The sequence below is a fragment of the Poromitra crassiceps genome, assembly GCF_964638095.1.
Source record: "Poromitra crassiceps genome assembly, chromosome: 15".
Lineage (NCBI taxonomy): Eukaryota > Metazoa > Chordata > Actinopteri > Beryciformes > Melamphaidae > Poromitra > Poromitra crassiceps.
The window spans coordinates 9,323,513-9,351,042 of NC_139634.1; the positions used below are offsets into that span (position 1 = coordinate 9,323,513).

The following is a 27,530-nucleotide window of genomic DNA, read 5'->3' on the forward strand; positions in this document are numbered from 1 at the left end:
CTATGTGGTTTCAAACAATTGAGCCATGCCAGCTACATGAAAGCTAGAAAATTGCATGCTGAAAGTTAAAAGTTCCAGTATTTGACACCTCAGTTAGCATAATGATCTGACCAGAAAATGAATGCTGACAACAATCAAATTGCTACATGCTGAAAAGGCATAACAAAAAGACCCCAGAATACAGACAGATACAATCATATATGACATTTTATTGGCATTGTTGTTGCAGACATCATGTGCACACATTCACTCATCCAGTATTAGAGAAACAAAATAATAAAATAAATATGAGGTTCTTATTAAACAGTATTTTCAAGTTTGTTGGAGATATTTGTTAAAGTACACACATCAGTATATCAGCAAATCTATTGATTTATATTGTTGATGTATTATTGGTAAGATGATATTCTTACTCTTTATCCAAAACGGCAAAATTTAGATAGATATTTTTGGCTTCAGGTATTAGTCTTAAGAACACTTCATAGAAAAGCATAACTTGTGTTTTCAAAACAATCAACCATATAATAACAACATTCATATTTATTCTCGTCAAAGCAGCGCATTACAGTATAAGCAGCAGCAAATAAACAACAAGCAAAGAATGACGGTCTTCAGTTGCTATGTGAAAACTCAAATAACATTACAGGCTAACATTAGACAAGCCCTTTATACACTGTGTATTTAAAACCCAACAGGCTCCAGGAAGACGGCTTCTAACCTCTATTTCAGGACCTCTTCCCCCCTGCGGTGGGTAGGTTGGGGGGATGTTTGTGGTAGCAGTCTGGTGGGGTGGGATTCATCCCTGTGGGGACATAATACATACCCTCCAGGTAGCCCTGGTCGAGAGTGGGATGGTTCTGGGGCTCTGGCTTGGCCCCCTGACCAGAGGGACCCCCGTAGCCGACCCCGGACCCATTCTGGTGCATCGCCGCTGCGGCGGAGGACTCGGGATGGCGGGACGGCTGGGGCTGAACCTGGGCGTGGGGCGGGCCCGGTGGGGCTGCGTAGGGCAGGTACTGTGGACCAGGGGCATACATGTTGGGGTTGTGGAGGGAAGGATAGGGGGCTGCTGAGGGAGGATAGAGGCCTGAGTGAGACATGGCCTGCTGGGGGATGAGCACCTCCACATACTGGCCAGTCTCTGGGTCAAACAGCATCTTCCTCAGTGGCTGCACAGGCACCTCTATGTAGAAATACTTCCCTGTCTCGGGATCCATGAGCACTCTGCGAGGCGTCTGTCCGTAGCTATTCTCCGAGTACAGACTGGAGCCGTCACCCCCGTAGTCGGAGCCGTAGGACGGCCCCAGGCTCTGAGGGCCACACATGTACTGGGGATCCATAGGTGGAAGGGCAGGGGAGTGGCTATGGCCAGGGTCGCTGTACGGACCCCCACCCACACCTGGTGGCTGCTGCTGCTGCTGGGGAGAACGGTGTACAGGAGGGCGCCGGGGGTCAATATGCTGGGGCGGCTGCAGCGGGCGCTCAGCGGGGCAGGGCTGCATGAGAGAGGGGTGGGGAGGGCAGGCAGGAGGGTGGTGGTGGAGGGGCTGGTACATTGCTGGTGGCTGGCTTGATTTAGGAGAGCTGCGCTGATAGCTCATATGCTGCTGCTGCGGGTCAGGTCTGCACTGGTGGGGACGGAGCGCGGCCTGGCCCACGGGGTAAGGCAGTGCCTGACCTGGGGAGTGTGGGGGGGCGGGTGGGGTGAGGTTGTGGGGGCTGTGGTGGTGGTGCGGCGGGGTGAGACCAGGGTGGGAGGGGCAGCCAGTGGTGCAGGAGCACGGAGGAGGGCGGGAGGAGGGCTGGAAGCGATTCGACCTCCTTAAATCGGACAGCATGAGGGGACTGAAGCTCTCCCTCTCATCGTAGCTCGGAGGGTCGTCCGACGCGTAGAAACGCAGGTCATCTGCCCTGTGGGAGCGCTCACCGGACAGTGACCTGTGGTACGGCTGGTGGGCGTGCGTATATCCCGGCGCTTGTGTTGTGGATACAGCAATAGGTTGTTTTGTACTGTGAGAAGTGACCGGCATACCTCGTTCTTGATGGTATGCCGTCCTGGGATACTGCAGTTGACTGTTTACATCCGTAACAGCTGGCTGGCTTGCCTGGCTGGCTGAGGAAGGTCCAGGGACTTGGCTTGGTGCGAGGTCAGGAACTGGACCTGGAGCTGAGGTTGGACCCAGGGCCTTGGCTGATGTTGGAGCTAAGGTTAAGGTTGTGGGTCTTTGTGTATACCTGGAGCTCTGAGGTGAGGGCCCTGGCTGCTGCTGCTGCTGCTGCTGCTGAGCTCTGTCGTTAGATGTCTCCGTCTCCGATGCTGCTGTTGATCGTTTTGACAGACTAGAGATGGTGGTTGCCGTTGTTTTGCTCGGTGGAGGTCTGCAGCTGGAGACTGCGGACACCGCTAGTTTTCTTGTATAGTTTGATGTCGGTGTCGACTCGCTGGAGAGCTTTCTGTAGATTGTCGGTGAAGAGACTACTATTGTTTGAGGTCTCTCCTCACTTTGTGGTTTTACGCTTGATGTCGTTTCCGCTGATTTCTGTGATTCATTTGGCATTGCTCCTAAATCTGTCGGTTTGAATTTGTAATTGGGTTTTGGAGGCACCACTGGTTTTTGAGAGTTGTTAGCTATAGATTTGACCTCTATAGTTTGAGGCCTACTGCTTGGCGCGTTGTTTGCGGGCATCTCTTGTTTCTGTGTTTCTTTAGACAGTGACTTCACCTCGATGGGCTGAGGTCTGAATCTTCTTACTGCCGGGGATCTCGGAGGGAAAGTGGGATCTTGTCTTTTCACTGCTTCAAAGTCTCCTTGCTCCTTCTGTTTGACTTGAGATGAAGCTTGCTGCTGTGCATTTCTAAGGGGAGACACACTATTTTGTTTTGCCATGTCTCTTACTGTAGGCTTAACATGAACTCCCTCGTCTTCTCTGGTCTTTGTAAGGGTCTCTGTGTTGTCAGAAACGGCTGTGGAGCCAGACTTGGTAGAAGAGGAGGGGAATGTTCTTTCCCTCCGTGACTCAGTCAGACCGCTATCTGAAGGCGTGGCGGGCTGGAGGGGGATCTCCAGGCGGTTCACATGCTTTCGAGGTTGGCCTTTACCTCCAGCTGTGCTCTGGCCCTCGCCCACGACCGCTCCAATGTCAGCTTGGTAGCCCTTCTCCTTCAATATCATGGAAACGGAGTGGCCGCTGCTGCCAGGGGTTGTGCCAGAAGAAGTGGGCCCAGGCGAAGGTGAAGTGGACGGGGCTTGGAGTGGGGTGGGAAGCTCGTCCTGGACTGGGGATGCAGGTGTCTTGGTCTTGCTGGATCCATCCCTTATCACAACTACAGCAGTGGACACCTCTCTGTCCTTACTAGGGAGTCTGGGGAGGCTTCCCAGCATGGGGGGTTTTCTGTCTCTTCTCACCACCACCGGTTTCTCCTCATTGTCTGGACTTTTGCAAGTTTCCGCTTCTTGTGTTTCTGCCTCCGTGTTGGGATCAGGTTCACATGGCTTTGTTGTTGCTCTGCCCCCTATTGTGTAACTCTGTGTGTTTGCAAAGGAAGAATTCTCTGGCTCAGGGCTTGTCTTGGTGGTGAGCTGTGGAGAAGCCCGGCGTTTGTCTCCTGGTTTCTCTGGCTCTAACTTGCTCCGTGTCATTTTATTTTTGTCTTCTTTCCAGCACACAGCCTTACATTCTATCTGCATTGGCTGCGGGCGAGACACGGGCTTCCCCTCGTTCTGCACAGGTGGAGGTGTTGGGAGCTTTGCATCTTCCACCACCTCTTTGGTCTCCACCCTGAGCTCCTCTCTCCTCTCCTCCTCTTTTCTTTCTTCTGCAATCTCCTCTCTCCTCTCCTGCCTCCTTCCCTCTTCCCTCCTCTCCTCCCTGATCTCCTCATTCCTTTCCTCCTTAAGTTTTTCCTTCCTCTCCTCCTTTGAATTGTCTGTCCTCTCTTCATCCTCGTCCGATGGCATCACAGCACTGGCTGCCTTGAATGACAGATTATATGTATTTTTTACGAGCCGCCTAACATCTCTCACTTTGTGGATGGGGGCTTTAACTTTACTATTCCCGTTCCCTTCTTCGTCCTCTGGTTTCCCGTCCTCTCTGGCCTCTACTCTTTCTTCCTTTTCTCTGAAGGACAATTCTGGCGAAGGAGCTTCACGCCAGAGCTCAGATTTATTTTCCACCTCGGGTGTGAGAGACACGTTGAGCGACGTTTTCTTTTTCTCTGTGGCAGTACTGGCTTTGAGGGTGATCTCTGGTGTTTTTGACATATAGGTGCTCTTGTCACCCCGTTGCAGTTGTTTATGGTCCTCTGTGCCACCGATTTCACATTCCTGGTCTCTGTTTGTCATTCTGTCCTGTGTGCTGCTGGCTCCGGTGGCAAAAGGAGCTCCTGTGTTCCCGGCAGTGGCATTTGCTGAGTCACCAGTCTCTCTTTCCTCCCATCTTTTACTGTCATCTGCTTGTTGTCCATCAGTCCTGATGATGACTTTTTCCGTGGTGGGCTGTTTACTGTCAAACGGCACTGTCAGTTCTGATCTCATTTCAGATGTTGAAGAGGTTCTGCGCCTGTCTTGAGAATCGGCCCCCTTGTCCGTCTGTGGCCAGTTCAAACTTGTGCCGCTGCTATTTGAACTTGGCCTGTTACTGGATTTCTCTCCAAAGTGTTTCTGTGATCTGATTTCACCCCTTGGACTCTGTTCTCTTCTCACAGCAAGATCTTCAGATGAAAGACTGTGGTCTGAGTGAAGATGGTCCGAGTGAAGGCTGGAGCTCCGATTGCGTGCGCCAGGTTTAGGGGACTCTTGCGGTGCCGCTGCACTCTCAGGGGGTGGGGTTTTGTCCGCAGAGGCGGGGCTCACCTCTCCTCTCACATGCTCTTCCGTTTGTTTATCAACACTCTGCATCTTCTTGGACAACACACTCTTGATGAGGCAAGTGGCCATCTTGGTCTTAGGACCAGACTCATCTAGAGAAGCAGATTTCTGGAGTTTTGATTTCCGCATATTTTTTTCCTCTGGCTCAGGGCTCGGCTTAGGCTGGTAGGACTCCTGCATGGCTGCTGGTGTACTGTGTTGTCTTACCAATGTCTGTCTGGAGTACCTCCTCTGTGGAGAGGGACTGTCTGCCATCACAGGGACGACAGGGCTACTATTCTCACTGCTGTCATCCTGCTTCACTTCAGCAGTATTCCTTCTCTTCAGCTGGATCTGTCTCTTTGGCACGCCTCTCCTCACCTTCCGGGGCTCCTCTCTCTCCACGGCCACATCGACACACTCAAAGCTGCCCATCTCATAGCGCTTTGACGGGTCCAGGCCATCAGAGTAATAGGTAGACGACTGGTGCTGGAGTGAGAAGTCTTCGTTGTCCAGCCTCGGAGCAGACCCCCTGAAATCAGCGTAGGCCAGCCAGGCAGCATTGGCCCCAGCAGGGCTCTCCTGGGTAGATGGCTGGGAGACGTTGGTAGATGAACGGTGGCTGGAGTTGTACATGTCAAGGTAATCTACCTCAGGGCTCGACAGGCTGCGGAAAGCCAAGTCCGTAAACCACTTCACCTCATCGTCTGCATCATCCAGCTCGCTTCCCATGCTGGAGCTGGAGCTCCGGCCTGGCCTGCTTACGGCCACGCGTCCAGGGGCAGAGTTCTTGTTCTGGGACACAGCGGACTGAAGCCGTCTGGTGGCACCACCTCCCCGGGTGTCTTGCTGAGAAGCCTGCACTCTGAGCAGACTCTGTTGTTGCTGTAGCGGTCTGGTGCCAAGCAGGCTCTCTGTGTAGGAGCGCGCTGTTGGCATTCCCTGACGAGTCTCTCTGCTTGTGGGAGCTGCACTGCGACTCGCAGGCCCTTTTCTATTCCTGGCACTGAATGACAGCCCAACCTGTTCCCCTCTGTAACTGGCGTCCCCCTGCTGCCACCCCTCCCCCTTTTCGGGGGTCCGCTCCTCCCTCTTCCTCTCTCTCTCCATCCACCTCTCCCTTTGCCTCTCCTTGTCTACCTCTCTCTCCCTTTCTCTCTCCTCCTCCAGCTGCATTTCTCTCTCCATCTCCAGTTCCCTCTCCACCCTGACCCAGTAGGCCTGGCTATTACCGTCAACGGGGGCAACATCGGGGCTTTCCCTATTTGTCACCGGTTTCTTTAAATGATCAGTCACCGAGGATGCCACCACCTCAGGGGGGCTATAGTCTCTACTCTGCCTATTCTGCCACTGTCGATATGGCTTCTGAGGGGCTATGATGTGCACAGGGGTGAACCTGGTGAGTGGGGGAGAGGGCGTTCTCTTCCTGTTTACATTGTGGGCCATGTCCTCCACAAAACTCTCTCTGGTTTCACTTCCAAGTTGGGGTGATGGCTGTCCTCTCAAGTGTTCGGCTTTAAAAGTCGATTTCAGAGAGCTCTTTCTTTCTTTATTTTCAGAGGATGAGGGGTGAGCAGCAAATTTAGACTGTGCGCCGTCCGATCTCTGTACAGGTGAGTTAGATGTAGCCTTGTGGGCAGGTGAACCGTTTGGACTCCTGTTCTTGAGAGAGACTGGCAGATTATGGGAAGGAGCCTGGAGTTCAACCAAGGTATTATTATAGGGGTCTTGTTTCTGGAAAACAACAGGACCAGTATCTTGTTTCTCCCCAGAAAAGGAAGATACACTTGGGTTATGTTGATGGTATATTTCCCTTGGTGTTGTTTCTCTGTCTGCGCTTTGATATTTTAGTGAACTATCTGACACCCTTTCTTCAGCTGAGAAAGGTGAAGTGGATTCAGGTAAATGAATAGGACGTTTTGCTACTGGTGAGCTGTTTTTGATGTTAACCACAAGTGATTTGGCTCCACTGTGTGGTGTAGATGCAGATGAGGGTGAAACTGTGTCTTTTGTCAAGTGGGTGGAGGGGGCAACTGGTGAGGGCTGATAACACCTAGTCTCAGGAGATGCAGCAACAGGTGAAGGATCTCTAATTCTGTGTTGAGGTGAGGGAGTGTGATACCTCTCAGATGAAAGGGTTTGATGCCTTGGCTCAGGTGAGGGAGTGTGATACTTTGGAGCAGGCGAAGGGGTTTGGTACCAGGGTTGAGGTGACAGAGTTGTTTCAGCGTTCTCTGACTGTATGACGTCACATGTGAAGCCTGTTATGTGAGGTGAGCCTCCTGGTGTACTGCTGGACTCTGCTGTGCTGCTCTGTATACTATCTCTGCTCAGTGTAGGGCTCCTGCTCTGTATACTATCTCTGCACGGTGTAGGGCTCCTGCTCTGTATACTATCTCTGCACGGGGTAGGGCTCCTGCTCTGTATACTATCTCTGTGTGGTGTAGGGCTCCTGCTCTGTATACTATCTCTGCACAGTGTAGGGCTCCTGCTCTGTATACTATCTCTGTGTGGTGTAGGGCTCCTGCTCTGTATACTATCTCTGCACGGGGTAGGGCTCCTGCTCTGTATACTATCTCTGCACGGTGTAGGGCTCCTGCTCTGTATACTATCTCTGCACGGGGTAGGGCTCCTGCTCTGTATACTATCTCTGCACGGTGTAGGGCTCCTGCTCTGTATACTATCTCTGCACGGTGTAGGGCTCCTGCTCTGTATACTATCTCTGTGTGGTGTAGGGCTCCTGCTCTGTATACTATCTCTGTGTGGTGTAGGGCTCCTGCTCTGTATACTATCTCTGTGTGGTGTAGGGCTCCTGCTCTGTATACTATCTCTGCACGGGGTAGGGCTCCTGCTCTGTATACTATCTCTGTGTGGTGTAGGGCTCCTGCTCTGTATACTATCTCTGTGTGGTGTAGGGCTCCTGCTCTGTATACTATCTCTGTGTGGTGTAGGGCTCCTGCTCTGTATACTATCTCTGTGTGGTGTAGGGCTCCTGCTCTGTATACTATCTCTGCACGGGGTAGGGCTCCTGCTCTGTATACTATCTCTGTGTGGTGTAGGGCTCCTGCTCTGTATACTATCTCTGTGTGGTGTAGGGCTCCTGCTCTGTATACTATCTCTGCTCAGTGTAGGGCTCCTTGCTTCAGGCGACAGATGTGCCCTGCTAGACTCGAGGTGAGAGAGGTCAGGAAATGGGCTAGTGTCCCTGTCTTCAGGTTGAACAACAGAGTAACAGATTCCTGTGATATGAGGGGAGGAAGTGAGGCTTCTGGGGTGAGAAGAGGTGGAGTCAAGGTGAGGATCCAGAGAGTCTGAGGTTATCTCCACTTCAGAAGACTGCTCTCTCCTCTTGACCTCAGGCGAGGATGCTGTAATCCTGATTACGGGTGAGGCAGCCGTATATCTTTGCTGTATTGGAGAGTAGTTGTTCCTAACTTCAGGTGATGGGAATAAACTATAAGTTATCACAGGTGAGGAAGCCTCAGACCTGGTTTCAGAAGGTGGGAAAATATGTGTTGTTTCAGTTGAGGGAGCAGGCGAGGGGGTTCTTGTCCAAGTCTCAGTTGTAGAGGCAGTGCTGAGAACACCAGGTGAGGGAGCTGCACGTCTAATGTCAGGTGAGACACTCTTCTCCCTAGGCTCTGGAGTGGGGGCTAATGAAGTAACGGGGGAGGGAGGTGTGTATCTTGGGGCAGGTGTGGACACAGCACTGGCAGATTCAGCTGATGACTTGCTGTCCTGGTTCTCAGGCGTCTCAGTCTCACATGTGGCGTCTCCTCCTGCAGATGAGGGGCAAGAAATCAGCTCAGGGGTGCAGGGAGAATCTTCTATGTCAGGTGTGTAGCCTCTGCTAAAGAGGTCAGGTAGGGAAATCCTCCCTCTTAGCTCTGCGAAGGGAGAGGATGCCTGAGTGTCAGTTGAGTAGGACCACCTCTTCAACACAGGACAGACCCTTGACTCAGATGATAACTCTGTGCTGGTGAATGAAGGTGAATGGGAAGAAAGGATGAGCTTAGGTTCAAAGTTTGCTGGTGTCAAATCTTGTGAAAAACCCTTGGCTGCGGGTTCCGGTGAGGGAGTATGGCCGTGGTGATAAGAGATACTTCTTGGCTCAGGTGAGAGCTGTGCTCCTCTAGACTCCGAAGAAGAGAAGTTGTTTACTGATTCAGAGGGGGATGAGGTGACACTGCTTCTAAGATCAGAGGAAGGGCTCTGAGTTGAAGATCGGTGTGAGGAGCTGTTATCTCGGTCTCTGGGTGTAGACGTGTTACTCCTTGATTCAGCCGCCAAATGAGTTTGTCTTGGGTTAGGTGACGAGAGTGAACTTCTTGCAGCAACTGAGGATGAAGACACTGACGGCGCTCTTCCCTCTGGACTGAGAGTATGGGGGCTGTTATATTCCGGAGAGGGGGTTCTATCACCACAGACCTCAGCTAATGGACTATCTGTGCTTAGCTCAGGTTTTGGTGATTTGCTCTTTGTTTCTAATTTTGGGTTAATGTCCTTAGAAACCCCTGAATCCCCTGAGCACAATTCCTCGCCCTCCGACTGCCTCCCTTCTGAATGCTCTCTCTGCAATGCGGAGCTGTGGTGCCTCTCTGTTGAATCCTCTAAGGCCTCCTCTCCTTCACTGGAGCCGGGGGCAGTGTGATAAGAGTCCGATGAGTCGTTCAGGTCGTCCACCGGGGGCGATGCAGCGGCTGCGGCACCCACCTCCCTCTGGGAAGGGACAAAAGATGCTGAAGCGGGGCTGCTGGAGAGGGACGGCGCCTCACCGTCGTCCCCAAAGATGTCACACAGGCAGGTGGTCTCGGAGATGGCACTGCGCTGGGCAGGGAGGTTGGTGATGTCGAAGATCTCCACGTGGTTGGGGGTCCCGTCGCGATGGCGCAGGGAGAAGGTGCGGGGCGCGCTGCGCAGGAAGGAGTAGCTGTCCCCCTGGAGAGTCCAGCTGTCCATCGCTAGGCCACAAGCTCCAAGTTCTTACTGTGGCCAGTCCAGTCTGCTCCTCTAGTAGTCCTCCAGTCTAGCTCTCAGTCCCCTCTCTACCTGGACTGGAAACAAGAAATGGTCACCTGGAGAGTGTGTAGTTCATTCATTTATAGTAGTAAAGTTGATAAATATCCAAGAGGGTTTACATTAAGTGTGCATTTTTTATTATTATTTTATTAGCTTGTCTACAGCACATTTTAATTCCTTTGGGATTTATGAAAGGACTTTGCCTCAAACAAATTTCCTACATGGAAATTGTATCACCCTCTAAAAATGGTTAGAACATGAAAATAACTCTTAATTATGACTGTTGCCATGTCTTCAAAAGGAGAAGCATGCAACATGTTCAACACTTGCAATACAATTTGCTATTGAAAAAATGGTCAGAAATTCAAAGTAGCCTATCTCTACATGTGCTTAAAATATCACAATGTTCATTACCATTTCACACATTTTATGAAGAGCCATTGAATTTGATCTACAAAGATTGAGATCAATATTAGATATATAGCCAGTCATTACATTTAGATGAGTTCTGCCAAATACATAGCGTTGACCTAAAGTCCCAATATTACCTTTTTATGACTGAAGAGAGAATAAGAGCATGTTCTCAGTGTGTGCGTAGGAGCAAAGACAAATACAGGATGATTATTACTGTACCTTTGGTTTGATGATGGGGTTCTCCCAAAGGCACCGAGTTCATCTGCGTTGCAAATAACTGTCGTTCCTCCACAGATCCAAAACTACAAGAGCTCCGTCCAGCTCCGTCCGGCTGAGCCACACTGGCTCAACAAGTTGAAAAACTCATAGACGGAGACGCTGCCATCGAAGACTTCTATAGAAGAAGCAAAGGAGGGCGTCTCGCTCACACGAGACATACACACAAACACACGCCTTGCCTCGAACTCTCTCTCTCTCTCGCCCCTATATTTCTGCCCCTCCCCTCTAAGCTGGCGTCAGGGAAAAGGCCTTACTGTGAATCCAACGCTTTTTTCTTCTCTGGGCTGTGGTTTGGCATTGGCTTCCCTGTCTCAGCCGTGCTGGGTGAGGCATTGGGGGCGGTTGGGGGGGGTTTATAGTTAGCAGCAGGTGCTGATCCAGCCAGGATGGATGCATGCCCCTGGAATCTGACACTTAGGGCCAGCTCAGTCACAGGGCTCCACTATATATAGACCCATACTATCAGAGCCAGATAGCCACAGCTTAAGACCCCTGCCTGGGCACAAGAGCGGGGGAAGAAAGGGGAGATAGGGCTCACACAATGCAGCCATGCACGTCATCAGCTTGACCATTATAATGCTATACAGTTATACTTTAGGTCGGGATTGTGGGTACTGTGTGTGTGTGTGTGTGTGTGTGTGTGTGTGTGTGTGTGTGTGTGTCTGTCTGAAGAAGGAGTGCGTGTTGTGCTAGGGTCTGGCTCATGGACAACAGGTTAAAGGTTGAAGTTGCGCAGACCACCCGCCTGGCAGCTCACATGTAACTAACTCTTGTGAGCTGCATGTGTTAGTTGCGAACCCTTGCACAACATCACTAAGGTAGACTCACGTTTTAAGTCACGTTTAACATTCATGACTGCAAAGTAGACGACTTTTGATCTCTGATAATTAGGATAAATGATGCTAGGTGCATGCATGCTCTTTAATCGAGATTAATATCATTTTACAGTCAGGAAGAAATGCATGGAGTTTTCTATGGAGATTTATTCTATGAGTTCCTATGTGTGTATATAGTCTTTCTACTGTTCCAGGAATACCAGATGTATTTTACTAGTCAATATAAGCTAATATAAAAACAAAATTGGTTAGAAGTTGGCCACGCAGTGTTAGGATGTACAATCGTTTTCTAAAAAAGGTGTTGTTAAATACCCTATCAATACCCTATGACTTCAAAAGAAGGAAATTATGTTTATTAATTGACACACCTAAGACATAGCCTGGGTAAACCCAGCCGCCACGTGACCTGCTCTCAGACCTGCTCTCAGTCACTACCTTGTGACTCGTAAGCAGGGTAAGCCTGAGAGCAGGTCACTGGGGGCTGGGTTTACCCAGGCTACCTAAGACACTGCTGTGCCAGACAGCAATTTGACACTTGCCCATCATGTTATTTCCCTGTGGCCAGACACTGAGCATCAGACAGGAAGATAGATGCCTGGCTTTTATAGGCTTGGTGATGGGTTGCATTACTGAGTGGGTGGAGTCAGTGGCTCTGAGGGGGGCTGCTGTGACTAATCTATCAATGATGTGAAGTAAAGCTCCCCATCGCTGAGGTGCCCATCATTCTTTCCCTCCGTGTCCTTCACAAGCCCTCTGTGCCGCCATAACGTCAGAGGTTCAGATGATCACCACTTTTTCTCCACATTTGTACACAGAATCTCATAGCTACCACACATTTAAACTGGCCTATTCTCTGTACTAATTATTTGACTTAATTGTTGTTTTTAAATGATATTTTGTATTTGTATTTTATGCCTTGATTCTTGCTGCTTGTTTTAACCATGTCTGTACGGTGTCCTTGAGAGCCTTGAAAGGCGCCAATAAATAAAATGCATTATTATTATTATTATTATTATTATTATTATTATTATTATTACACATATATGCACACATATTCTCCCATCTCGCCTAGTACAGTGGAGAATAGTCGTTTTCTGGTCACATTCCATGTGTATTTATAAGCGATCATAAAATAGTGTAGGACACTTAACTGCAGGGACTGGAGTATTAAACGATACCATAGCAACCACTCTCTCCTTACTGTTAAGAGTTCAAGGGGAAGCTGAACCATGTCTGTCATGCCATTAGAGCCCACATTGAAAGGAACTAAGTGTAAGATCACTTATATCTTTGTAAGGGGATCAGGGCAGGGGTCATTATCAGTCTAACACCACTGATGGTTTTAGCCAGAAGGGCACTCAGAGAGCGCAGACCTCTGCCAAGGCCAAGTCTGCTATGATATGCAGATTTTGTAAGTCGGATCAGATCCACTCCAAAATTGTACGGGTTCTTCCTTGGCCCATGCTACTACGCCCTTCCATGAAGTTTGATGACTCGGCCCAGTAGTTTTTAAAGCAATTGTATCATAGGTGTTGTGTAGCTCAGTGGGTAGAGCATGGCACTAACATAGCCCCATAACGTGACGCTGCTACTGTACTCCGAGATATTCTCGTACGGCAGTCAGCGTCACACAGCGTTCGAATCCTCAATGGGTGGAAAACGCTGTTAAAAAAGCTCTCCTACCCGTATCCGACCTCCGATTGCAGATCCGAAGATATGATAGTCCGCCTAGTGAAGCCAGTAATTTAGCCGGCACTGTTAAAATGATACTGCTTGGGTGAAACAACCGTTTAGAAGCAGTCTTTGCACAGCCTGTGCCGTATTGAGGACAGGAGAAGCTTCCTAGTGCCGACAGGAACCATGGGAGTTTGAGTATTTGTTTTGCTTCCCAGGTGCGCTGGATTTGCGTTGATCACTGACAGCCGGCATCTCCGTGTGACTGCATGTGTTGTTTGCTCACCGCGTGCAAGCGGTGCACCATGATAGTGAGATCAAACACACCCTGCTGTAAATTCAGCGCAGGCTGTTCAAAGACTGCTTCTAAACGGTTGTTTCACGCAAGCAGTATCATTTTAACAGCGCCGGCTAAATTACTGGCTTCATTAGGCGGACTATCGGATCTTCGGATCTGCAATCGGAGGTCGGATACGGGTAGGAGAGCTTTTTTAACAGCGTTTTCCACCTATTGAGGATTCGAACGCTGTGTGACGCTGACTGCTGTGGGTTAGGAGTACAGTAGCAGCGTCACATTATGGGGCTAGGCACTAACACAGCTGGTGTTAAGGATTCGATTCAGATTTTCTTTTAAAGCAGACCAAAAGACATATAGGCCTACTATGCTATACATAGGCCTACCCTGTCCATCCTAACCTTCAATGTGGGCTGCATTCAAAAGATTTTCCATTGGCTCACCTAGAATGACTTAATGACTCAGAATTAATGTTAATCTCCTGAGTATTATTAGGTTAGGGACAGTGGGCTTATCCAAACTCGCTACTATCAAACATGCCCAGACAGCCTCTGCCTCAAATGCAGATAGGTAGGTATTGCTCCTGTAGTATTATATCAAGCCACCATAAATGTCCAAACCTAAACCCCCCCCCCCACCCTCTCCTAATAGACAGTCTCCTCCCCACCGTATGTATTATATTTTCTCCCACCCCCCCCCACCCCCCTAATGTACAGTCTCCTCCCCATCATATGTATATATTCTCTGTTAGGATCTATGGGTAACAGTACTGTATATTTGCATATCGTATATGTCACAAATGTAACAGTACTATATACCTGTATGTCATGTAGGTCATGCTGTATGTCATGTACAGTAGCTATGTATTGTATTAGGCCCTATGCCATAAATGTCATGATGTCATGTATGTCGTGTATGTCATAAATGTCACTATGAATTGAAAATGGGGGACCCTGATGTAAACAAGACAAACGTCTTTCTCTGGTCTGCATCCCCTTGACAATTGTGTGTATTGAGCCATACTGTATTGTACCCAATCTGCAATCTGTTAAATAAAGTTTTCATTCATTCATTCATTCATGCATTCATTCATTCATTCATTCATCAAAATGATCGGAGCAACACTTCAGAAGCTGACCACAGAGAAAATGTGATTCTACACTGATTGCAGTCCTGTAACATAATTTACTTTGGACATGTTTCATGGTTTGGTGAACCCATAAGGAAAGAGAGAGGTTGTTAAACTAAGTTAAATTCTGAAAATGCATTTGGTGATACATATTTGAATGTGAAACACTTACCTTCTACTTGGCCTACATGGTGGGCTGGCATCATGTCTCATTGGGAATCCCCTGGAAATGGGCCAGCTTCGGTTCATGATCAGTGCAGTAGGCTACAATGCAGAGCAGAGAAGCATACATTGACCTATTACAATATTGAGATGCACTAGCTACCTACCACCTGGTGTTGCTCTAATCTGTGAAATAACGTGAATTGCTTTGTTGGAATTAATTTGCTGAAGCTAAATTTGAGTCACGGCCCACGGGCAAATCAATATGGCACGAGAGAGCAATGGACTTTCATGCCATGCACAAGTGTGCTAACCTCCAAATATAAACACTGAAGAAGAAGAACTTTATGTCTCACAGAAAGGAGCTTTTATTGTGAAGTCCACAGAAGAGGCAAAATGCGACACAGGAAGATCCGCATCATCAGGACGACTGGTGGTGAAGTGCTGTCATAACAGGCAAGTGGCTAACGCTAACGTAATTGCTAACTGTTAGCAAGATAGGTGAGTGGTGTTTATTTAAATGTCTTGGTCTGAAATTTAAGTTGAATAACCACGCACATTTAAAGTGTCGGGGAAATGCAAAATAACGACAACTAGCAGGTTGTCATTCTGTCTTAAAATCATTTGGCCCTTGTCAATCAGCAGCTGGTTAACATCAACTAGCGTTAGCTAGGTTGGCTGCTAGCGATGGCGAGCTTTTGTGGTTAGCCAGGGACTGTGATGCCGTTTGTTTATGTTAGCAATACGACAGCTTATTTTCGGAATATACCGAATTGTAATGTATGGTAATTTGCCGTGCAACCCATTTCCCAATGTGATTGTTCAAATTTAATTAGAGTCGTAGTCAACATTAGCGTTACATGAAACCCAGCCAACGTTAATGCTGGCTAGCTCTCGGGGTGGACATTTTCTATGTAACAAGCGTACTGCTAACAAACAAGCAATTTCTAGCAAAGATTACTGTTAGCCAACAATGATTATATGGGCTGCTAACGCGTTAGCAAGGGGTTTTGTTTGCACGCAGCTCAGCTATAGTAACTGAATGACTTTTGTTAACGTTACATGAATTGCGACGTATTTTGTCATTGTATGGTAGACTCACTGAAACCATAGCACAGCAGACTGACTACATTTGATACAGTTAAAGGCCTTGCTAGCTGTTAACATTATTACATCAGGCCTAGCAAACAGTCAAGCAAACTTTTAATCAAGGTAGCATTGGTTAGGTTTGTGTTGGTAGTCCCTCTTGTCATGATCAAAGAATGATACCATGATCAAAGCAGTTAGCGTTAGGTCATTGATTGTCATTAGCTACTTATGACGAGATGGACTGATTGCTTAAAGAGACAGTTTATTTATGTTTTAAGGCGTTGTAAATGCCAAGGATATGATATTACTTGTTCCAGACACTGGAGACAACTAAATTAGTAGGTGAGACTGAAATCACATGGGAAGCCACATCCTAAACGATCATCTTGAGAGATTTTCTTCAGTGTCATATCCAATCATATTATTTGTACCATCGCATGACTGCAAATTATACACCTGTGATCACTTGCAATGAGGACAATAACATTGACAACATTCACACCAGTTTTGAACTGTTTTGTTTTCTCATAAACCTAGGTGTTGGTGTTGTGTGTATGAGTGTTCCAGTCTGAACCATGGAACAGTGTGCATGTGTGGAGCGGGAGCTGGAGAAAGTGCTCCATCGCTTCGTCATGTATGGCCACCAGTCCGAGGAGAGGCTAGATGAGCTCCTGCGCAGTGTCTGTGAGATACGGGGACAGTTGGTCGCATTTGGTAAGAAAAACTAATGCTCATAACATAAGTTGACTGAACAGGTTGTTGCACCACAGTGATGCTAGTAGTGAATGAACTGAATAAAATAGTGTTGTAGTAGTTTCCGCACATCAGAAAGTGCTTTGTTCTTCATGCGAAATCAGCGCTTCATCAGAAGTAATCCAACACAATGATGATTATTATTGTTATTGTAGATATGCATTGTGAAAACCTTGTCTCTTCCTCTCTTTCAGGAGTACAAGACGCAGACTTATCAGTCTTATCTCAGACGATGGCACAATGTTGTAAGAATATCAAAGAAACGGTACAGATGCTTGCCTCCCGACACAAGGACATTCACGGCAGTGTTTCCAAAGTGGGCAAAGCCATTGACAGGGTAAGGGCAGGTCGTAACTGTCTAGCCGTTTTCCCACATGCGCTTTGTACCGCTAAATGACCGGAACGTGGTCTAATGCCTGCATGTGAGAAAGTCGTCGTGCCGGTATAAGCGCGACCCCGTCGTCCCCGACATTTCACCAGTTTCGATCCAGTCAGAAGAGCGGTATGCTCTTAAGGGGACGCAAGTGGAAACGGGTCCAGTCATTTTCCGCGACAGCGGTCCTTCAATCATGGGCGAGGTGTAGCCTACACATGTTGCTTAATGTTCCAGCGGGCATAATCTAATCATTCGCGCACATTAAAGCAAACTGGCGAAATGATCTTGTGATAGCCTAATAAGAGCAGTATGTCAGCTTGCTGATTTCCGAAGGCAACCCCGGACACATCAAACGAAGCCAGTCTGTAAAAAGTGCTTCAACGCGACGCAGCTGAACGGATAAACATCGAATCAGCAACTATTTCTCTCAGACACGGATCCCAACTTCTTCAAAGTGCATCATCTAATCATTCGCGCACATCAAAGCAAACTACTTCCACATTTCGCTTCGTGCATTTGCTTTCTCTACATACATACAAGCGTTGGGCAGCTTGCCTTGCAAGCCTCTGCCATTCTCGCTGTGTCTGTCCTGTGTCAGGCTGCTGCGAAGTACGGAGGACTGAGTGAAGGACTGGCCTCTCTCAGAGGGGAGGGGGGAAATCAGCTGTGTTTATTACGCTGGCTTGACACTGCTCTTGTCAAACGAGTGTGATTTATTGTGTGGCAAGTTTTGCCGACCCCCCAAATAAGCTCCCCCCTCCCCCCGCCCCCCAACATACCGGCTATTTGACGACTAGATTCCCACATGCGCGCGCTAAGGTGTGAAGGGAAATTCAGGGAAATGTCCGATATTGACTTACAGGTAATTTTCCGGTACGCATGTGGGAAAACGGCTTCTGTGACATTTTACATTTGGTATACTGTACATATATTTGATTTTTGTGTGTTATTGTTGGTCTACTTCACTGCAGAATTTCGATGCAGAGGTAAGTGCTGTGGTGGCAGAGACCGTGTGGGACTCCCCAGAGAGACAGAAATACCTGAGTGAGACCATTGTGGAGCACCTGTACAGACAAGGGATGCTCAACGTAGCGGAGGATCTGTGTCAGGTAAATCATCTGAAAACTTTCACACAAATGTTTTTGGTGTAAACCTAGCCTGAATTCCCTCAAGATGTTTGATTTCTGAACTGCAGTCACATCTTGAGCCTGTGAAGGCTAGCGTAAACCTTTGTTTCTGTCAAGGGAATGATTGTAATAGCTCTTCATTAAACGCTATGTCTTGTTTCTAGGAGTCTGGAGTAGTTATAGATATGAGTATGAAGCAGCCTTTCCTGGAGCTGAACCGGATCCTAGAGGCTCTAAGGATGCAGGACCTCAGACCAGCACTAGAGTATGTTTTCTCCCCCCCCCCCCGCTTTATCTGTGTCTACTACTGATTCAAGTGTATTAGATAAGATATTTCATATGTTTCTGAGTCCTGCCCTGACCATGTTGATTAGCCACACTGTTCGCCACATATTTTTTAACAAATAACCTACTTTTGTGCTCAAAGTAAAAAAATAAAATAAGCTGTTGCTAAAATGGAATAATGGCGTATGAATGTGTCAGTCACGCTTCTATCACCAGTAGATCAAAGGCCACGACCCGAAAGGCAAATGTGGGTTTTTACTGTCTTGTCTATAGTCGGCCGGCACTCCCCAAGCCCACAGCGCTGCTGTGCTGTTTGATTGGGTTCTGCAACCCTCTTTCTGCTGGCACACTGGAGACAGGGATCACGCAGGCTACCTTGTCCAGTTCGGCCCACTCTGGTTAGATTTAGCTGAAATCCTTGATGAGGACTACGCAGGCTGTTGAGAAATTCAAGCCTCCATAACGGAACATACATAACATAATAAATATCTCAAACTAGATTCATGATTACCATAGTAGTTGGCATGGCAACCAATAAAACACAGGCCATGTTTTATAGGAGTTATCAGGACAGCTGGAATGTGTCTTTGACCAGTCTTGATTGCTCAGCTGAAACCGCCTGTTGTATATAATGATAACTATAAGACCGTGTGTACATGGCTGACTGTACCTGCTCATGTCTGTACTATGTACTTAGGTGGGCAGTGACGAATCGACAGCGCCTTCTTGACCTGAACAGCAGTCTAGAATTCAAGCTGCACCGCTTGTACTTCATCAGCCTGCTCGACGGGGGCATCAGCAACCAGCTGGAGGCCCTGCAGTACGCCAGGCACTTCCAGCCTTTCGCCTCGCAGCACCAGAGAGGTAGGCAGCAATATACGGTGCTGGACTTCATTGAGTTTCTCCAGACTTTCACACGATCAAATCATTAATGTTGTCCCCTCTGTTTGCAATGTTGAAATTATGATATATAAGGATAAATCCTTTCAATAATTTCTCTTTACTTAACCAAAATCTTACTATTTTACCTTAATATAACGGCTTCTAAATAATTTTTATTCACACGCTGCGCCCAAAACCTCGATGCTCCAGTTACATCGGCTGTAAAGCCATTTCCCGCTGCAGCTCCTGCATATTAAAAGCTTTCCAGTCTCGACGGACAAACGGGTGAAATGTGTGTTATCACATCACTTGATTAGCGGCACTATTATTCAATCCTATAATAAGAATGCAAAAGTGTCTGTCTGTGTGTGAGCACAATAGTGTTCGGCCACAGCTATGCCATTTTACGTGCGATCGCGCTGAATCTTTCAACGAGTGTAAAGTCAAGAGCACCCCTGGCTGTGTTTGACCTAACGGAGCCGGATTTTTTAATTAGGTAATTAATTATGCTGCACAATGGCTAGCCTCCACCGCGTGAATTAGCCGGGCATGGAGCTCCCGCAGTCCGGCTGTAGTTGAGACGAGTTGAGGAGCTCTCGGAGGAGCAACCCACAGCTCCAGGGAGAGGGAAATCGTAATTAAAAAGATTTTGTGTTTCACAAATCCGATCGCGGCAGTTATTTGTATGTACATCAACCACATATATCTGTATCTGTTGGGGAGCTGTTTTCGACGAATTTACAACATTTATGGGTTTGGGGAACAAACAAGACGCAATGAATAGCTGAAAACATGCACATCCAAGGACTACAAGGAGTCCTTGTAGTGTGCGAGCGATTTTTCATTTGTAACAAACAAGACGCAGAAATAACTGTCCCAGCTGGCCAGCCTGCCAACACACAGTCCCTACAGGAGGGGCGTGCAGAGAACGCAACATTTACACTCGATACACTGCACGGACGAATTCCGCTAGTAAAACAATTAGAGACAACAACATTTGGGGATATTTGGAGCTTTCTTTTTCTCCAGTGAGTTATAAACACTGCAGAAATGTTAGCAAAGTAGAGAGTACAAGCAGAAACAGTGAAATAAGGCTGATATGATGTCTGAATGTGAACAGCGAAGGAAGTAGGATTTGTTAGCCTCCTGTAATTGCCAAGTTGTGGCAGCAGAGGCCGCTGTTGCTGCAGCTCAGCAGTTTTCCACACATTGGTGCTTTAATGCCTGACTCTACCACTTGATTTGCCTAAAGTCTTCAGGCTACCAACCATATACAGGAGGGGTGGATGAAACACCACATAACTCAATCGTAATTACAAACCGTTACACAGTCAAGGCATGAATGAAAACTTGCAAAAATAATGAAGGGGAACTGTCTTAAAAATCATGACAACATATGGACAAACTGCATTGTCAAAGAGGGAGACGTTGGTAGATGGACACCTAACAGGATACTTGCTAATTGCAACCTGGAAACTTGCAAAAAATAATTGAAGAAGCACCTGTGACACCACCTTAGCAAGAGCTGTAGCTACATTGTGAGTTTCACAAAGGTATTAATGTCAGGCCTGCCACTCAAACCAATAATTGTATCCAAGGCCAACACACAAAAGCGGAAAAACCTGAACCCCCTCACAATGGAAGAAAGAAATGTCTAATGAGTCATGTTTCACCCTTTTTCCTACATCTAGATGTTTTTACATTTGGAGAAAGCCAAAAGATGCGTTCAAGTGGCCAACGGTTGAACATGGTAGTAGATCTGTAATGGTACGGGCAGCCATTTCATGGGTTGTTGTCATTACGTCAACCCAACAACATCTGCAACACAATGAATGATTGCTCTGCTCCTATGGTGCAAAAACACTTGTTTGCTCACAAGTTCCCCTATTCCAAGACGGTAATGCACACCAGGGTGAAGTCAAACACCTTCCATGGCCTCCCCAGTCACCAGATCTAAACATCATTGATCTTTTTTTATGGGAAGTTCTGGAGCTTAGAGGAGATGTTCCCCCTCCTTCATCCCTAAATGAACTGGAGGCCAGTAGCCCCCTACACACAGTTCAGGTCAGGACTTGTATGACAGCAATCAAGGAGGATCGAAACTGTTCTGAGGGCAAAGGCTCAACCTTCTCCTTATTAGATCCTTCATATTCATGCACACTGCAGGCCTCCTTCTACGGTATTTATTGCACCAGAGAAAAATAAAGTAACATTTCGAGCTAGACGACGCTCTTCATCAGACTGTATTCTTTTGTTTTTACTGTTCCAGTTCAGCTGAGCACCTGCCCCTATTTGGGTTTGGATGTGCGTGTCTCTCTCTCTATTTCTCATCCTTCATATTCATACCTATGTTGTTTGGTGTTTACATCATTCTGTTCCACTCCTGTATTCTCTCTTGTCCCTGCAGATATTCAGATCCTCATGGGCAGTTTGGTTTACCTGCGTCACGGCATTATGAACTCTCCGTACCGCAATCTGCTGGAGACAAACCAGTGGGCGGAGATCTGCAACATCTTCACCAGGGACGCCTGTGCTCTCCTGGGCCTCTCGGTGGAGTCGCCGCTCAGTGTCAGGTCAGAAAACCAAAACGCTGCCCCTCAGTTCTGACACTCTTCAAATAAATATCTCCATTTATACCAGAATTCAGATTATTAGATTATTTATAGATCGAAAGTGAAACTTATGTTAACACTACTCCTGTGCTTAAGCTAACATTGGCCAAGTATTTATGTAATGCCAGGATCAGACTACACGATATTTTTTGTCTTTCACGATGTCGTCATGTCAGACGAGGCCGTCATACTGCCATCAATTCGTGACACGTCTTGGTCGGGAGACTGGCCACACACACTACAAGTGTATTCTCGCTTAACACCGACAGAGCATCGTATGCCACCGTCATCACGTCGTCTGCTGTCGTCAGCGAGTTCACAGGTCGTCGGGGAGGCGGACCTGTGAACGAAATCTCCCAGCATGCCTTGAGGCGCATTGAGGCTAATACATTGACAAGAAATAGCAACCGAATCAGCCTAAATAGGCTAAGTGGTAGATGGAAATAATGTTTTATGTTAGCACAACATGCAATTGTAGAACATTTCAATATTGGACAAAATAAAACATTGAAATCAAAACAACCCTATGTGAAACATGTATGTAATCCAGGGGCTATATACATCCCTCGCAGATTTAACGTTATTTGGATCAGTGACAGCCTCTACTGTGATGCACTGTGATGTCCGCTCCAGCCTCCAATAAGACTTGGCTTACTTCATGTGCACGCCCACTATTTTCTTGCCAGCTGCTGTGAGACGAGAAGGAAGAGAAACGAGCATGCAGCCGACTCTGCTGAGCTCATGTTATTTGTAGTGAGCAATGCCCATTGCCCAGGCGTTTAAACGCAAATGAAAACACCCTGGCCTTTTTATCTCTTTTATTCTTTTGAGCGGTGAGTGCGAGCGGGTGAAATGAAATCCGTATCGAGCAGGGATCGGTCTGGAGCGGAGCGGTCTCCCCAGGACCTGATACCCGTCTTCCGGGGTGTCAAACTAGGCGAAACCATGTCCAAAAGACTGACATGCCAGTCTTTTCGTCAGGGCGTCGTGAGGCGTCCTAGACGTCCCGACGCTGGTCTTTGATTATGTCACACTACAAGAGGTGAAGACGGCCGATCGTCGTCCCCGACGGTCATATTCGGGCCCAACGCTGAAAATCTGTCGCGCACGACCAAATCGCTCTAATATCGGGCTGAATTCGTGTAGTCTGAACCAGGCATAACAGATGGTGTCGAGATGCTCTGAGTGTGCCCTATTTCACACTGGGATCGTTTGTCTTCAGATGCTCTTGAGGTTTTCTTTTCAGAGGAGTTCCCACACTTGGCTGTACTTTAGTCTTTGTTTTGAAAGATTGCTTGAGAGCCGAGACTAGCACCATGCTTCCTCCGACACATGCGCAGTTGCCAGCCGCTTCTTTTCACCCGACAGCGGGGAGCTTCACCGGCAGGACGTAGCACGCGGGAGGATCACGCTGTTCCCACCAGTTCTTTTCCGCCACGAACAGGCGCCCCCCGACCGACCAGAGGATGCGCTAGTGTGATTGCGAGTCTCGTTGACGCCTAGCATGTGCTTCATAGATTTCAACTGCGGTCAAATTTGATGAAAAGTCTGAACGTGGGTGTTTGTCCTCAGCTTCGCGTCAGGCTGCATGGCCTTACCAGTGCTGATGAACATCAAGCAGGTGATCGAGCAGAGACAGTGCAGCGGCGTCTGGACACACAAGGACGAGCTGCCGGTAAGTCCCTTTGCTCTTCTAAACTCTCACCCAGCGATGCTCCTCCGCCTTCGTTCCTCCTAACCGTGCGATTAATGCTACGTCTTGTGTAACACACGCAGATTGAAATTGACCTCGGGAAGAAGTGCTGGTACCACTCTGTGTTCGCCTGCCCCATCCTCCGGCAGCAGACCTCGGAGAGCAACCCCCCCATGAAGCTCATCTGTGGCCATGTCATCTCCAGAGATGCCCTCAACAAACTGACTAACGCCGGGAAGTAAGTCGGCGATGCAACCCAAGGGTCACAGGTTCAATCCCCGCAACACCCCATGTGCTGTAGTGCCCTGGAGCAAGACACTAAACCCCCCCAATCAATCGATGTAAATTCTTCTTGACAAGAGTGACCGCCAAATGTACATAAATGTAAATAAATGTCCCTCCTAAACATGAGCAAAATGATCAGTAAACTTTATTATCCCCGAGGGGCAATTTGTTGCACAGCCGGCAGTACACGTCAACAATTGACACACAAACAGATTAAACACAAGAAGAAGAAAAAACAAACAGAATGACATGTTATTTAAAAGGCCAACCGCAGCATGGACAAATTAATTCTTTAACCCGTTTGTCCTGCTTCTTGGCGTAATAAATCTGCGACCAGATAGACCAGAACTGCCTTCAAGCGTCCAGCTCCAAGGCCGCGCCCCTTTTTAGGGGAAACCCACCATAGTAAACGACGGTACAAGAAGCCGAAACCACTTCACTTTAATTTGATAGAGATATGCCGAAGAGTTGCTGTGTTGTTATAGTTTCACTAACAATAAAAAAACAAAAAACTGGTCTGCGATAGGGTAGGCGTGAGACCGTCAATGTGGACGATGCATGTACCCTGGTGGAAACTGGATACAGCGTTCATATAAGGCAAGTACCTCGTGTCGATGTATCTTGCGCATTCTATGGCCGGCCGAGTTGAAATATATTGTCATGTCATGGTGTCTTTGGGTCATTTATAAAGGAAATTAATTCTGTTATTTTTCTATAGATGTTTTGGGTACTGCTATTTTACATTGAAGTCAACGCGAGTGGCTTGTGTTATCCCCTAAAAAGGGGCGCGGCCTTCAAGTTTAGCAAATTACCCGGATGTGCTGGTCTGGTCTATGGAAGCAACCTGAACTCACTGAACAGGGGTTGGCTAGGGTCAACCTGAACTCACTGAACGGGCTATAGACGGTTTTCACAGAATTGTGTTGCTATGGGAACAGTTTTAACCCTAGCTTATTTCCTGTCAGCTATTGTATTAGCAAACGTTGCAACAGGAAGTAAGCTAGGGGCAATTTTGAATGTTTACGTTGTCAAATTAAAAGCGTCTATAGGGTCGACAAGGATGGACCGGGCCTTCTTTGTGACTCTGCCTTTGTACAGTTGGGTGAGGTCATTGAGGTTAATGCCGGCAATTTTACTGCACGTTTTAGCAATATCTACTGACCTGTTTCTCACAAGTGACCCAAACCAAGCAATAAAAGAGAAGTTTTATTTCTGTCGGGAGTAGAGTAGTTACAGGTATCCTTGGCGGTTTTATGTTTATGAAGTTTTTCCTGAAAACTTAAGTTCAGGATCTACTATATTCTGACATCCTACTTTGCTCCTCTGATCCTCAGGTTGAAATGCCCATACTGCCCCATGGAGCAGAATCCGTCAGATGCCAAGCAGATCTACTTTTGATACCATTCGCTCTCCCCAAGAGTACGGTTGAAGTTCCCCTGGAGTTCCTTGCATTTCCAGGACCATTTGCTCTGGCCCCCCTCCCTCTGCCCTCTGGCCTGTTAATATAAGCATCAAGGTTTTATCCCAGTGCTCCTCTGGACTGCCTTGGCCATCCCTAACCCACCTTGGACCCTCCTAACTTCTTAGTGTACAGAGACCAGTAGGGATGGTCCAACTACAACCTGTAGTAGAGAGAGGAGTCTGTCAGTAATGAGAACAACCTTACAAGGAAGCACCTCAGAAAAAGGATCATTCATTGAAACTCATTTGCGAATGCCTGCGAAGTTATAGGCTTATCCTTTTTAAAGTATGTACTGCTTTATAGTGTTTGTTTTCTTGGTTTTATCGACTGTTTGAGTTGGCTTACAAATGACTGCCCCCCGCCCCCACACACACCCTTTTTGTTTTTATTTTTATTTTTTATTTTTTGACAGAAGCAGCTGAATTATGAATGGGTATAGAGTGGGGAATATGGTATGGTTAAGACAGTTTCTGATTTCAGGATAGTATTTAACTTCTATTATTACTGAGAAAGCCTCTACGAAAGTATATTCAATTATAAATTGTATCAAAGGTTTGTCATTTGCTGGTGGAGGGGACAGTAGAATGAACACTGATTGTGAAATGGGACCCATTTCTCCTCGGTAATCTAATAAAAGGCCTCACGAAGTTGAAAGTCACTGTCGGCTGATGCATCAGTTTGCTCAGTAGAACGATGAACTCATCGATGGTGGAACAGCTTTTTTTCTTTTCTCTGACTGACTGACTGCACCAGCAAGAATTTTCCTCATTATGGAAGCCATGTGTCTTGTTCTATGTATGTATTTAACAAAATACCACAAAAAAAGAAAACAAAAAATATATACTACTGTGAAATGTGCTCCGTTTCTATTTTTCATTGCGAGAGCCACGAAGGCTCGTGTAAGATAGTCAATTAAGGTGAACAGCAAATGCCCGTTAGCGACACTACTGCATCTTGCATAACTCTCTCAGTACTAATAATGATTCAAGCCGGCCCGTCGTCACAGTTGTGCCATTGTCTCAATCAACCCTGCTGTTGTGTATCCTTTTAGCCTGCACACATGTGGAGATGTGTATTAGTGGTCTTAACTTGCAGTGACTGTATGCTTGTGATTCAGCTTTACTCGTTATGGATGGGGGAAATCCTCTTGACACATAAAACGCCTCTACTGCATAGAGTTTTCAATTGAGATTGATTCGGAAATAGAAACATTGAATCCATACGTTTCCTCAGGGCTCATTGTAACAATACCAACACACTGCGGATTGTTTTGATGGGAAAAAATAGACCTTTATATCGGGGAGTCTTGAATCAAAGACGACACATATTTGGCTATCAGGGCTCTGTGTATCAAAGTTTGTAGTGAATTGGGTGTTGGACTTTGTGTATATTAATCAATTGGAAGTATCAAAGTACACCTGGGGAATGTCTGCCACAAGGTCCAAGCCATTTGGATGTATAGTTTATGTACATATTCCATACTAATAGTGCAAGTTCCCGATGTCCTCTTGAAAATGGTGATGTCACCTCACACTTGTGAGGCTTATTTGTTCAGCAAGCACTGCACCAGCATAGCTCACACTTACAATGCAACATAACTCACCATCACTGGTTTTAAGTCAGGTTTTCAGATGGAAAAATGTCATTTTGTCTTTATTTTCTAAAAAATTCAGTTTTATTTAGTTTGAGCACCCAGTTTGTGTGAAGTTTCACTGAATTTCCTCTTCATGTTTTCTTTCTTTGGTTGACAATCATTCATTGCTTCTTTTGAGTATTCTTCAGGTAGACCGCTAGCCCTCCATAATTCTGTCGTACAATTTTTGTTGAATGTTTGCATTTCCTGCTTTTGTGTGTTATGCAAGTTTTATTGTAAATAGTTATCCTCTAACATGTTTCATATACTTGCATCTGAAAATAAAATAAAAACTTTATACTCCATGTCAGTTTTGGAGTCCTATACTGGCATTTAGTGGTTGATTGCGCTTCCCTTAGGTGGTTCTTCCTTTTATCACCACTTGATGGTGCTGTTGCTGCTGTATTACCACTACTTGAACTGAATGGTCCACAAGATCTCAAGGTAGAGATTTTAATTTCCACAACCAGGAACCTCTTTGTTTTTTTTGATCATGAAATGAGCTCATCAGGTAAACTGGACGGATAGCAGTGAGGGCTGCAGCCGTCTGCTGAACAATAACATGCAGTTTGAGGTAAGAATATTTCCTTTTTCTTTCTTTATTAAGTCTTTTTGGATTTTTCTCCCCAATTGTATTTGGCCAATCCGCCCTGCTGTCCCAGCCCTTCTGCTGATCTG

At 47.0% G+C, this 27,530-nt stretch overlaps 2 protein-coding genes across 2 annotated transcripts; one reads left to right on the top strand and one right to left on the bottom strand.

The window, feature by feature from the left end:
- Nucleotides 1-562: 562 nt before the first annotated feature.
- Nucleotides 563-9,806, bottom strand: LOC310790002 (uncharacterized protein; the record flags this gene model as incomplete). Its single annotated transcript, XM_083651723.1, has 5 exons — nt 563-3,722; nt 3,933-6,321; nt 6,970-7,085; nt 8,007-8,255; nt 8,472-9,806. The coding sequence occupies 5 exons, from the start codon at nt 9,804-9,806 to the stop codon at nt 726-728; spliced, it is 7,086 nt and encodes a 2,361-aa protein (XP_083507849.1). The 3' UTR covers nt 563-725.
- A 5,310-nt stretch (nt 9,807-15,116) lies between these two features.
- Nucleotides 15,117-27,157, top strand: rmnd5b (required for meiotic nuclear division 5 homolog B). The gene is made up of 10 exons (XM_083652067.1): nt 15,117-15,156; nt 16,282-16,458; nt 16,692-16,834; nt 17,845-17,982; nt 18,165-18,265; nt 18,983-19,149; nt 21,575-21,740; nt 23,352-23,454; nt 23,556-23,710; nt 25,092-27,157. Exons 2-10 carry the CDS (start codon nt 16,320-16,322, stop codon nt 25,153-25,155), a joined length of 1,176 nt encoding a protein of 391 aa, XP_083508193.1. The 5' UTR covers nt 15,117-15,156; nt 16,282-16,319; the 3' UTR covers nt 25,156-27,157.
- Nucleotides 27,158-27,530: the final 373 nt, after the last annotated feature.